General features: G+C 38.4%; 1 protein-coding gene across 1 annotated transcript; it reads right to left on the minus strand.

The window, feature by feature from the left end:
- Window positions 1-5,606: 5,606 nt before the first annotated feature.
- LOC111079552 (ubiquitin thioesterase otubain-like) lies at window positions 5,607-6,765 on the minus strand. The gene is made up of 3 exons (XM_022374773.2): window positions 6,545-6,765; window positions 6,190-6,489; window positions 5,607-6,121 (listed from the first exon to the last, which is right to left on the minus strand). The coding sequence occupies exons 1-3, from the start codon at window positions 6,617-6,619 to the stop codon at window positions 5,708-5,710; spliced, it is 789 nt and encodes a 262-aa protein (XP_022230465.1). The 5' UTR covers window positions 6,620-6,765; the 3' UTR covers window positions 5,607-5,707.
- Between the last annotated feature and the right edge of the window lie 6,333 nt (window positions 6,766-13,098).

The raw sequence follows: 13,098 nt of genomic DNA on the forward strand, positions 1-13,098 counted from the left end.
AAGATACTAGAGTTATGTGAAAAAAACAAGCGCTACCACTGAAAAAAGCTTTAAAAAAAAAAACCAGACTTCAAAAATTCTTCAAAAAAAAGTTCTGTCATAGAAAAAAAACCATAATTCTTTAAAAAAATTTAAAGCCCCATATCTATCAAAAAAAGTCGGTTTGGATCCTTGAGGAAAAAAAAGTTCGATTTTGTCGAGTAGTGTTATTAAATTAAATTTGATTAGATTGAATAGTTCCTATAGCTAATTTTGAGTATGTTATGTTTCTTGCTTAATTTAATACACATTTTTAATTCTACATTTTAATTTAAATATCTCCTAAACATAATACATTCTTAATTTTATTTTGAGTTAATTTAATTTTAATATAGAGTTTTCAGATGTATAGTCAAATTTTTCCTTACTTTTAATGCGTCTAGAGTTGTATTTAAGCTATTTGGTAATTGGTTCCATAGGCGAACAGTATAAATGAAAAAGTGTCTTTCAGAGCTAGCTAGTCTGGGTTTAAGCCATACTATATTATGTCTGATAGATATGGTGGTTCTTTCTTGGTTATAATTTGATGTAAAAATATTAATGCTCGCGAGTCAATCCATTTTGTTAAACCTATACCAAAAATTCTGCCTGCATGAGTGGTTATATGCTCCCTCCTCCTTATATATTTAACACATATCTTGCTATACTATTGAATTCGACGTTCAGTTTTTGCGTACAACTACTATCACAGTTTGCAAATAGCTCTACGCCATAAAAAAGTGTTGGTATCAAGTGTTTTAGCAACTAAGAGACGAATATTTTCTGGAAGGTAACGTTGTGTCATGTTTAAAGTTCTTAGCAAACCATAGGTTCTACCACGACCTTAGTCCCATGTAAGCCGCTTTAAGCCAAGCCCGTTAGCGTGTGTGATGTTGGTTCTAAGCGTGGTTAGTAATTCGACTCCTTGGATTAGTAGGCATTTAGATTTAGTTGGGTTTAATCCTAGACCGTTATTGTTTGCCCAACTGTTTATGTTTGTTAGTTCCCTATTGGTTATTATTGCACAATCATTTATGTTATTTACGGGACGGCATACATACATTTGGACGTCATCAGCATATAAATGGACTTCACACTCAGCCAGTACGTTGGGAAGGTCATTTACATAAACAGTAAACAATAATGGTCCAAGGAAGGATCCTTGCGGAACTCCTCTCGTAGGGGACAGAGATGACGAGTACCCAAATTTTGTGACTACAGATTGTGATCGATTTGTCAAGTATGAATGAATTAGTTCGGTTGCAGTGCTGTCCAGTCCATATAGTCTTTGTAGTTTTGTACACATAACCTCGTGGTTGACGGTATCGAATGCTTTGCTATAGTCTAATAATGTCAAGAATGCAACCTGTCCTTCATCAATTTGTTTACGGATGTCTTCAGTGACTTTAAGGATTGCAGAGATACAGCTCCTGTTTTTCCTAAGCCCCGATTGTTTTTCATTAAGCACTTTATTACTTGCCATATAGTTACTAAGAGCTTTTGAAAGAAAAGGCAAAATGGCAATCGGTCTAAAGTCATTATTTGACTTCGGTATTGGGATTATTTTGGCTGCTTTCCAGGCCTTAGGAAATGACGAGCTCATTATTGCACTATTAAAGACATGTGTTATATATAGTATTATCTTTGGTAGCAGTGGTTTAAGAAATTTGGGATTTATATCATCTGGTCCTGTTGCACAAGATTTAATTTTAAGAATCGACTTTACAACATTGAGACACACATTCAAAGCTAAATCTATTATCACAGTAAATATCACAGTCAAGGTATACGTTATTTAGTACAGTAGGTACGGTAGATTGCACAAATTTTCTGTTCAAATCATCAAGGTCTATATCCCCTGTGGTGATTTCGGCATCTGTTTGCCGATACCGAGTGAATTTATTTCCTGCCATAGCAACAGCTAGTTGAAATGATTTCATTAAATTAGGTCATGTAATAGTTAGTTTTAGCTTTCTTAATGCTATTCTGCACTTTGTGTCTCGCTTCCTTAAACATGGCGTAGTGATGGCTTGTCTTGTATCGTTTCCATCGCTCATAAGCAACATTTCGAGCATTTATTAGCAATTTTATATTGTCAGAAAACCAGGGCTTTAAATACGGCCTAATTGTGCGTGATTTAGTTGGTACAAATTTGTTTTAAAGGTTATTATGAAGTAATGAAACTTGTTCGTCCACTGAGGTTGTAGCAAGGATTTATTTCCAGTCCAGTTGGTCACATTCAGCACTTAACGAAACATAGTCAATATTTTTAAAGTCCCTGTAATATATTTTTTCGGCAGAGTTTTCGAAGTAAACATCATACGTCAGAAATACTAAGTCATGTCTAGAGAATACTGGCACAGAAATTTGGTCATATAATAAAATACTTTGACGACAACAAACAAAAAACAAAAAAACAACAAAAAATACGTCAAGCAGGGTGTCAGTACTTTGTGAGAAGTCAGTTGGGTTGTCAGAGTTTGCAGCATGGTGCTGGTGCTCTTTCAGCATGTTGCTATTTAGGTCACCTATGATTACTACATTGTCATACCCTAATGATATTGTGTCCAGTATTGAGATGGCTTCCGAAAAGTCTGTTGTGCGATTTGGTCTGTAAATGCTGCCAATAAGTAACCTGGACGCTTGTCTGGCTCCCTTTTTTTCGAGAAAGATATACTCTATTAGGCTCTCGTTGGTGTGCTTACTTATTACATCAGATGTCAGGTTGGACTTAACATAGATTGCAACACCCCCAGGATGTCCCTCACGGTCCGAACGAAAAACATTGTATCCGTCACACGCAATCATAACATCACAGATATTATATGTAAGCCACGTTTCAGACACACAGATGACATCAACATTTGAGTTAGTAAAAAGGTACCTGAATTCATCCATCTTCTTGGTAAGACTTTGAGCATTAATATGACAAATATTTATTCCTGAGTGTTGCTTGCTAAGTATACGGATTAATGCATGACTGCTCGCCTTTGAAGTCCTGTTACTCTGCATTTTGCAGTTAATTTATCCATAATTAAGAGACGCATAGACAAATTCAAAGAGATATTCAACTTACACCTTAAAAACGTACATAAAAACTTAAAGTTACAAAGGAGAAAGAAATGCAGTAAACTCTTAAGACTAACATTAAATACATAAAGAGAATGGAAAGAGAGACATTTAGCTACGAAAGCTCCCTTGTTGGTCGTGTTCTGGGTGATGAGATTGAGATGCATACATGGACAAAAGCTCTTGCATGCTACTAATGCGAACGTAGTTATCGCTCCCAGCCTCTCTCACATGAACAGCGGAGCGGCGCGTAAATACTGCGGTGAGCTTTTTTGCCTCTTCCCTTTCATAGCTTCTTTGAAAATTTCATATTGAGCTTTTGTAAGTTGCTCGTTAACATAGAATGGATCGTGTGAGTCAAAACCCAGCAGCTGTAAGCTCAGCGGCTGTTTTTCTGTTCTCCGATATGCCCCAATTTGTCGCCCCAATCCATTTTAACTATAATTGTGGGATCAACAATAGTGCCGTTCGATGCCCTCTGTTGCCTTATTCGGAAAATATCCCTCATTTTTGGCGGAGGCGTAAGATTAAGTGAAAACAGAGTGTATGAAAGATAGTTTTTAAATTTTCGCCGTCAACAAACGGGACTCCGTGCACTAGGACGTCAACTGCGACCCCATCCATTGCCTTCACCTCCAGCTTCTGCTCAAAACGCGCTTCCAGTGCCAATGTTTGAGCCTTTAGAGTGCCATTCTCGGATGCCTCCGTCTCCAACTGCTCCACACGCTTGGCCAGGCGCTGGAGCTCCTCGTTCAGTTTGGAGACGTGATCTTGGAGCTCACCCAGAATACGCTGTTCGGTCTCCCGTATGAGTTGTGCCTGCTCCCCAAACTTTTCGTAGATAATCTCCAAAAGTCGGGGTGAAGGTGCATCAGTGCTGCATCGCTGCACATCGGCAGCAGCGCTGTCCCGTGGGCGTTTTTGTGGTGGTGCCATCGTTGTTTGGAGTGTGTTTTGAGTGTTTATTTACTTTGTTTCTTTTCTCTGGTTGTCCGTATTGAGTGCTTTCTGTATTACTTGTGCGTATCAGTGTAACTTGGAGTGTTTGTATATTAGCGTCTAGTTTGAATGTATGTGGCGGCGTCTAACGCGAATTCAATTTTCTGTTTAAGGTTGCTGCCGTGTTTATTTTTGTTTGCCGTGAATTCAGAGTGAAGAGTTATCAATCGATTGTACTTTGCAAAAAATTCAAACGAGTAAAGTTTAATATTTAGTATTGAATTTGCAACTTTCTTAGAGCGGGGCAAGAAACACGTCCGATGACTTTCCGATATTTTTGTGTTTTTATTTAAAACGAGAAGGAACGTGTGGGGGACGCGACTCTACTTATACCCGTACTTAGTCAGTATATACATTTTTGAGCATAAGATTTTTTAGAATTTTAGAATTAAAAAAAAAATTTTACATTTCTTTTCTACATCTGATATCTACATATACAATGTATATTTTACATCTAACATGTAGATTATATATGTACCATTTATATTCTACATCTCCTTCGCTAGGGGTTGCTCGCGCACTGAACGCGGCAGAGTGTGCGAGCGAGAAGGAAAATGAGTTGCGTTGTCGTTGGCAGGAAGGGGCAGGGGAAGTAACTGAAAACTAATTTCTTCATTCTGGCTATAATTATGATCCGATCTGATTCAGATTCGGCAGTCTGGTAGATATGATCACTCTCTACGATATCATATCTTTAAAATTGTGCCTGCCACAGGTTTTCGTTCTTTGTGGCGGCGGAAGGGGGCGGGGCGAAATTTTGAAATACACTTGTAGCAGTGTGATATCACATGAGTCTGGAAACCAAATTTGGTTGCCCTAGCTCTTGTAGTCTTTGAGATCCAGGCGTCAAACAAGACGGACAGACGGTCAGACGGACAGACAGACATGGCTCTATCGACTCGGCTATTGATGCTGATCAAGAATATACATACTTTATGGGGTCGGAAACGTTTCCTTCTCTGCGTTACACACATCCACTTTTACCACAAATCTAATATACCCCTTAACTCTTTTTTGAGTACGGGTATAAAAAATATAATTATATATTAATTCCTGTTTGTTAACGGATTTTTCCATTGGAAAAATTTTTTGGAAAAAATACCGCACAAAAATAATCAATTTTGCAACTGCAATTTTGCAAGCTTAATATTTCTCAGACGGAAATCTGAAGCTACAAAATCTTTAAAATAAGTTCTGCCGTAGAAACAAAAATCATTTTAAACAATTTCAAAGCCCAAAATCTATTAAGTCAGTTGGGAGAAGTATTCTAAAATTAAAATAAAAACATTTATTCTGTCAAAACTTACTAATTAAAATACTGATTTTCTTGTGGATGTATTTCTTTCACGTAGTTTTTCTAAAACAACTATTTAGAAAAACTATGTTTTAGTCTCGAATGCTGGCGTAAGACCTTCAATGCGAGATTTTTACGAGCAAGTTTCTCTGACCCTGGGTACGCCTTTGTAACACATAAACAAATTTGGAACCGCCAGAACCCCAAAAATTTGGTTAACTGCTAGTTTTATTAGATGTTAGTGTCTTTTTTTTATTTTGTTTGAAACCTACGATAAAAAAAGTTAACATTATGTTACAGACTTAATTTAAACAAAGATGGCTCGACTTAATTTGGATACAGAATATCATAGTGACCAGGTCTATATATTAGGTAAATCGTCGGCTCTGTTCCTTCAGGAAAATCATGGGCTTTAACAATACAACCTTCTCCTCTGTCTAGGTATTCCACCCGTACACCAGCACCAAGAGCTGCACATAGTGCAATTATATGGATATGATCAGATTCTTTGAACATAGGTTCAACTTCTTGATGACGAAACTCTTCAATAGTGAAATCGCCCTCAATAAAATTTTGATAAAACTCTGCCTCTTCTTGTAGTTTTCCAGATGTTATTAAACGTAAATAAACAACCACGTAATCTGAATAACCCTGCTCATTGAATATTTTGTGCAGCTCATTTTGAACTTTATTGTGACCCCCTGGGTTATCTGGACTAACGCGTCTGATAACTTCCATAAACTGAAAAAGGGAAAAGAAAAATTTAATTTATTGGATTATTTAGCTTAAATTGAATATGGTAAACTTACCGTTTCGTGAAAGTCTTCCAATGTAAAACTAGGAAAGCCTAACTCAACAAGCTTGTCTTTAGAATCTTCTGCCAACTTTTGGAATTCTTTATATGCACTGGTATTTGAAATTAAATACTCCATATATGAGTAAGCAAAAGCTCGAAAGAAGCAGTTTCCATCAGGGCGAGTGCGTCTGATAAACTTATACTTTTTAGCTAAATCTTGAATTTTTGCAGTAAAAACGTCATCGCCATTATACTCGGCCCAAAGACACGTTAAAGGTAATAGTTCACCGACTAAGGGGGTGGAATCACTTATCTGTAGTTAAATCATGTTAGATTAATGAAATTTTATTCGGCACATATATACCTACTTCCTTTTCAATATCCCGTTGTTGTTGTATGATTAATTCATCACGATTACCGTCATTTTGTTTAAAGGATTCCATTTTTCTAAAATTAATAGGATCGGCGTTTAATAATGTACCTTTCCAAGAGGTCAAAAGTTAAATTTTATAGAAATTTTTTGGTTTCCATTTATAAGCCGCATAAAATAAAACACACACACATAAGAATAGAAACGTATAGGCACATTGATCCTAGAGTTGTCACAGATAAAATATTGATTTAGCTCTGATAATAATTAACGAGCCAAGCTAGCGTCAAAGCTGAGAGTCGATTATGGAACTGTGGAAATAGAAATATGCATTAATCATATATGAAAGGGGACGGCAGCGTCGGCATAGGAAAAATATATAGGGCAGCGCAGTCGGCAAACGCACAGTGTAAGCACTTCTGGTTGGGTTAATTCTTCTGCTCGGCTTCCGCGGCGACAGATAAGCAAGCAATGCACAAACGGCTTCATATTCTGCTCGGCTGCCATAGCGGCAAAGAATAGAATCAGCTATTTTCATATATGATTCTGCACTTGAAAACTTTTTCAACATCCTGTGGGAATTTCTCACAAGGAATATATTTTTCTCTTATGAAAATATAGATTTCGCGCGCAAATCTTGTTTATATTATTATGCTTTATAGCCTTTTCACACTGGCGACCATCCATTTGTGGGATGGTCCGTAATAGCGTTTTTACACCGGGCCGCAGGCCGCATCATTAGATTTTTCCGTTATATGGAACATGCGACAATGATGCCCATAAGGGCCCTGTGGATAGAAGAAGACAATGATGCGGCCGCATCTTTAATCATGCGGCGCATCATTGGCAAGTGTTGCCGTACTCTGTCTGGCATTTTTACAAAATACTGAAATTATTCGGGCTATCGGGGAATCGACATCAAACAACTATCAAACAGTAGATTCAATTTAATGTTTAAATATGAGCAACACGGACTCCTCTTTAACAAGCACCATAAACAATTGGGTGCTAGTAGTGAAACTCCCAAATGCACCGTTTTTCATACTTAAAAATAAATCGCTCATTATATTGATAATTTCTTTAAATTTCAATAAAAATGCTTTTGCTGTCTTCTTCCTGCTCACCGAGTTTGTTTACATTAGTAGTGTGCCGAACAGCTGACAGATGCATCGAAAAAGATGCGGCTTTGGTGTAAAAGCCACGCATCATTTTTCCGCACCTTCGACAATGATGCGGCAGTGTAAAAAGGATATTGGAGGAAGTTGGAGAAGAGTAAATCCACTGCGGTGACGCTATCGCTACTGAAGGAAACTCCGCCAACATAGGTTGTTTGACCATTTTCCCAACTACTTATGTTGAACGTACGTGCGGAATTACGGACGTCCGGATTTATTCATCAAGTTCACTTGCATTCCGAAATGGCCCGAAATTACAATCTGTCGCTGAGAGGAAAAGCATCCAGCGATCGACATGATATCACTGCACGAGTATTCAAACAAAGGATCAAAGTACTCATAAATTACATTGTTAAGGAAACTCGATTGAATGGCAAATGCGTGGTTTACCACACGCACACATTTTGCTTTGGATGTTCGACAAGATTCGACATGCCATATATGCCAAAATATCATGTCCAGAAACTGATCCGGAATTGCATTTCATTGTGACATCGAACATGATCCATGGGCCTTGCGAGTCGACAACCCATACTCACCGTTTATGGAAAACGGGAATGGCACAAAGCGTTTCCCAGTCCATTGGTTAACGACACAATCAGTGGATAAAATATGCCGCTAGTATAAATTATAATTTTTATATATATTTAAATAGAACAAACATATGATATTAATTTTTAAAATTAATGTTATATATATGGTATCTTTCGTAACAAAGGTTTCAAAAGGTAAAAAACAACAACAAAACATCTGATATTTCAGAATTGTCTCAGGCACAAAAACTCGGTTTGGGACTCTGGGGATCACAGTCACAACCATTGCAATATTAATAATATTCATTTAAATTATACAAGTAAACAAATTTTCATCGCACGCAATTGTGAGCATCAGCTGTTTCTCATGGATGGTGGATGGAGTTTCACATCTTTAAAAAATTCCCACCATTCTCCCGGGGTGGGCTCAGTGTTCTGAGGGCATTAGTGTTTTAATGGCATTTTAAATTTTCTTCTTCGAAAACAAAAAAAAAAAATATCCGTGAATCAGGAAGAGACAACATTTTTACCCCAGACCGATATTGATATCGATGTTTTATTGGTCAAATGGGAATTCGCAATTTTTTGTTGCTTAGGTTTATTTTGGTGAGGTAAAATTTGGGTGCCATTAGAAATAAAATTATTAAGTCAGGGGTGCCACAGAAGTCAATTCCGCTGGAAAATCACCTAAATTCCATTCCGCCGTGCCACACACCGATTTTTCAGCGGAATCAAAATCGCTCACAACTTATCCAGCGATTTGATTAAATTCACCCTTAAAACACACCCAAAAAAACTTTCCCATAAAGGTTGTTCAATTGGTGATTAACTCTCATCCAACTAATTTAACATTATATATGTTAAGTTAATAAAATAAGCATAATAGTAAATCACTATCCAATCCGCTGACTGAATTTTCACTTAACGATTCCGCACTCAATACGCTGCAGTCCGAGGTGCCCACCTAGGCGATTCGGACTTTCGAAGTTAATACAGTAATGCCACCTTTTTTATGCCGAATTCGGAGCAAGATATTTAATATAAATTATATTGAAAGCATTCTGTTTTTCTTTAATTAAGCATTAACAAAAATAGCTGTAAATTTGTAGTCATTTGTAGTTCTACCAGGTGGCATCGCTTCAAAATGCCAAAACAGAATTAACAAACCATTTCTACACATTATTGCCACTGCATTTATGTCAAAAACCCCTGTTCGGCTAAGTGCAGCATGGGTCTGCAGCACAAATATAAGCATAGCGATCATAATACCAAAAACTGGTAGTTGTAATGTAATAAATTAGCAGTAGTTTGAGAAGACAATCACAAAAACCACATACGTATCGTCTGAACGTGAAATCGTGATTCAGCTCATTGCTGCCATGCATGGAGAGTGGCCAGACAACTGCTAGAGTTGCCGAGTACATTGTTTTGTTTGACTCGCACGATATGGGTGTCCCCCCCCCCCCCCCGCTGCCCGGCCCGCCCGCGCCCCCCCCCCCCCGAACCGGGGCGGGCCGGGGAACCTTCCTTTCCCCCCCCCCCCCGGCCCCCCCCCCCCCCCGCGACCCCCCCCCCCCCCCCCGAATGGTGACATCTCAAGAGTGGCCCATGTTTTTTTGCTTTGAAATTATAAAAGTACAGCTTTGAAAAATCAATATTTTTTTATCATAAAAGAAAAAAATAAAAACAAATTGTTTTGATATGATAAAATAAATAAAACTGCAAAATGAAGCCTATTCGAATTGAATCCTGAAAGGTGTCAGCCCTAGCCTTAGTTCGAATTTGGTTTGTGACAATGCTAAGAAAAATTAAATCACTCGGAATTCTGTGGCACGGCGGAAATCCTCTGCGCGGTATCCAAATTCACTAGTGATTTCTGTGGCACCTCTGAATATATAAGGATATACGAAAATAAATTTTCAATTATACAAATATACAATTTTTTTAAGATGCTATAACCGGAGCATGGCTGTATATAAATATAAACCTATACATGCCAGTTCATACAAGCGAAACGTCCCAACATAATTAACTGCAAACGGTACCAAGTATTCGGCTCTGGTAGCTGACAGCAGCTTGAGCGTTTATGGTATTTTAAATACTTTATGGCATTTTTTGATGCCAAAATTGACTGTCATAGTCGAAGATTGGTTCTAAGCTCGAGATATTATTCATTAATTGAATTATAATATGCCTGCTATTAGACGATCAAACCTAGGACGACGTACACGTCGTGAAATAAGTAATCGGAATGTCTCTATTAATCTAATGCAAGAGGAACGTGCTCGCTACACAATAACCAGCTCAAATTCGACCAGTAGACTTGAATCGCGCTGCTTTTGAATACGATTGCGCAAGAGCCTACCAAGATCTTCGCTGCGTTGATATCGGTTCATTGTCTGTCGTATGCCAACATTGCAATGCATTAAAGTTTCAATCGGAAACCCCCGGCATATGCTGCGCTGGTGGAAAGTTAAAATTTTGACTCATCCGCCAGACATGACAAATACAATCCAATCAAAACATTTCCTGGCGTCATTTTGAGCCTAAGCCGAATCTGAGTTATAAGGTAATGGCGTCATGAACAATTCTCATTTTAAAACATTCGGATTCAAGGGCAAATTCACAATCGAGCGCGCGCTTTGATACGAAGATCATAGGTTCCTTCAGATTTATTTCGTTAGAGACTTGTTGCAGTTTTTACTGCGACTAAATGAGCATAATGTATTGGTCAGATTTTTCAAAACCGCATTGGATACAATGCATTCTGACGACCACAAAATCATTATCAGAGCAGACAAAATACAAAATGGAGGCCATGCAAGACAATTCGATGCTCAAACTATCAATGAAGCCGCAGCGGTAATTGTTGGATAGATGTAGTAACACGCGATATTGTTCTAAAGCCATCCCGACGGCGGACAATTGCAATGAGTATACGAGACTAATCGGTCATATGATTCACTTCAATACCCATTGATGTTCTGTAGTGGAGAGGATGTCTATGCAACGACAGGTTTGTTTAAAACTTTTAAATTAAAAGTAACTCTGGCAGGCTCCGGTTTTCACTTTCACAAAAAAAATGTAATTTACTTGTCAAAACGAAAAGTCAGGCGCTCCCGCACTCGTAAAACGCAAGACTTTTCCGTTTTCAAAACGGCAACAAATTCCTAAACCGAAATGAAAATTAAACATCTTTTTATACAACTTTTTTTTCATTCTACAACTAGGTTAGATAAATTCATATTTCACGAGAAGAACGGAATAAGAAGGTCAGCGCAATGAATTTTTATGCGTTTCGATTGATGATTCGGCAAGAGCTTGCTTTAATTGTACTGCGTCGACATGTACGTAAAGATCGAAACGGAGCGGCTAAATTCATTCGTTTTAATCAGTCGAAGATACGATCAGAAGAGTATATCCACTGGGGTGACGCTATCGCTACTAAACGAAACGCTGCCAACATTGGTTGAATCCGGTCCGGATTTATTCATCACGTTCACTTGCATTCCGAAATGGCCCGACATTACGAAATTGTGGCTGACAGGAAAAGCATCCAGCGATCGACATGATATCACTACACGAGTATTCAAACAAAGGATCAAAGTACTCATGAATTACATTATTAAGGAAACTCGATTAAATGGCAGATGCTTGGTTTACCACACGCACACATTTTGCTTTGGATGTTCGACAAGATTCGACATGATCATTGTCTGGTTTCCCAGCCTGAAATTCCTCAAAATAGGCAGTGGAGCAAATTAACGTAATTCCAAGTTTATTTGCTATTTGCATTGCCCACTGCATATAAATATTGTTAATTAGCCTATGTCTATGCACGGCAGCGGCCGTTCTTTCGCCTCTTTATATCTCCTTCTTCATTTACTAGTGCAGCTGCAGCATCTATAGCATTCTCTCTCTTTCTATCTATCGCTCGTGCTTGGCTCAGCAGCAGCCCGACCTTCTATCGCTTCTTTCGTTCTCTCTCTCGCTTGCATTAGGGCACGGGCCGCCTGCCCTCTTGACAGTCTTTTATTGATCGTCATCATTATCGCACTCACGTTCTACTATCTTGATCGATCACTCACTTCTTTCGCATATTGAACAGACCCTGCGTCTTCAATTTTCATCGCTTTGATTTGATCAACCGACACATCTCGCTTTATTTCGCTACACCTACACACCCCATATTTCGCCTACTTAACAAATAAACTGTACACACATAAAGTATATTGAACCCGCTTGACTTCCTAATTTAATCTAAATTCAACAGCTAGTGAAAAAGCTCGCTAGCTCAACAATCATATTGATTCGATCATATATGCCAAAATATCCTGTCCAGAAACTGATCCGGAGTTGCATTTCATTGTGACTTCGAACATAATCCATGGGCCTTGCAAGTCCACGACCCAGACTCACCGTTTATGGAAAACGGGAATGGCACAAAGCGATTACCCAGTCTGTTGGTTAACGACACAATCAGTGGAAAGTGAAAGCAAAGACTATCGATATCAATCGTGGCAGATGGTCGTGTTCTACTTCGCTCCTCCAACAAAGTTTTATTTTCGACGCTTAATTGAATTTACTTGTGTTTTTTTAGTGTACCCTGTGTTGTAAACTGACCGTGCAATCTGTCCACTACCTGTGCTCGTTTAGTTAGCGTATTTTTGTGTTTTAATTTCATATTTAAAGTCAATCGCTCTTTTTCTTTTGTTCCGTGCATCCGTATTCTCAGCTTTGTTGTTGTTGCCGTTTGCTCGATGCACTCTCTCTGAGCCGCTCTTAACTCTGTTCTATCTCCGTTCATACCGTTTCTTCTTACATTCTTGCACTGACGCTCTCTG

This window comes from Drosophila obscura, unplaced genomic scaffold (assembly GCF_018151105.1).
Source record: "Drosophila obscura isolate BZ-5 IFL unplaced genomic scaffold, ASM1815110v1 contig_139, whole genome shotgun sequence".
NCBI lineage: Eukaryota > Metazoa > Arthropoda > Insecta > Diptera > Drosophilidae > Drosophila > Drosophila obscura.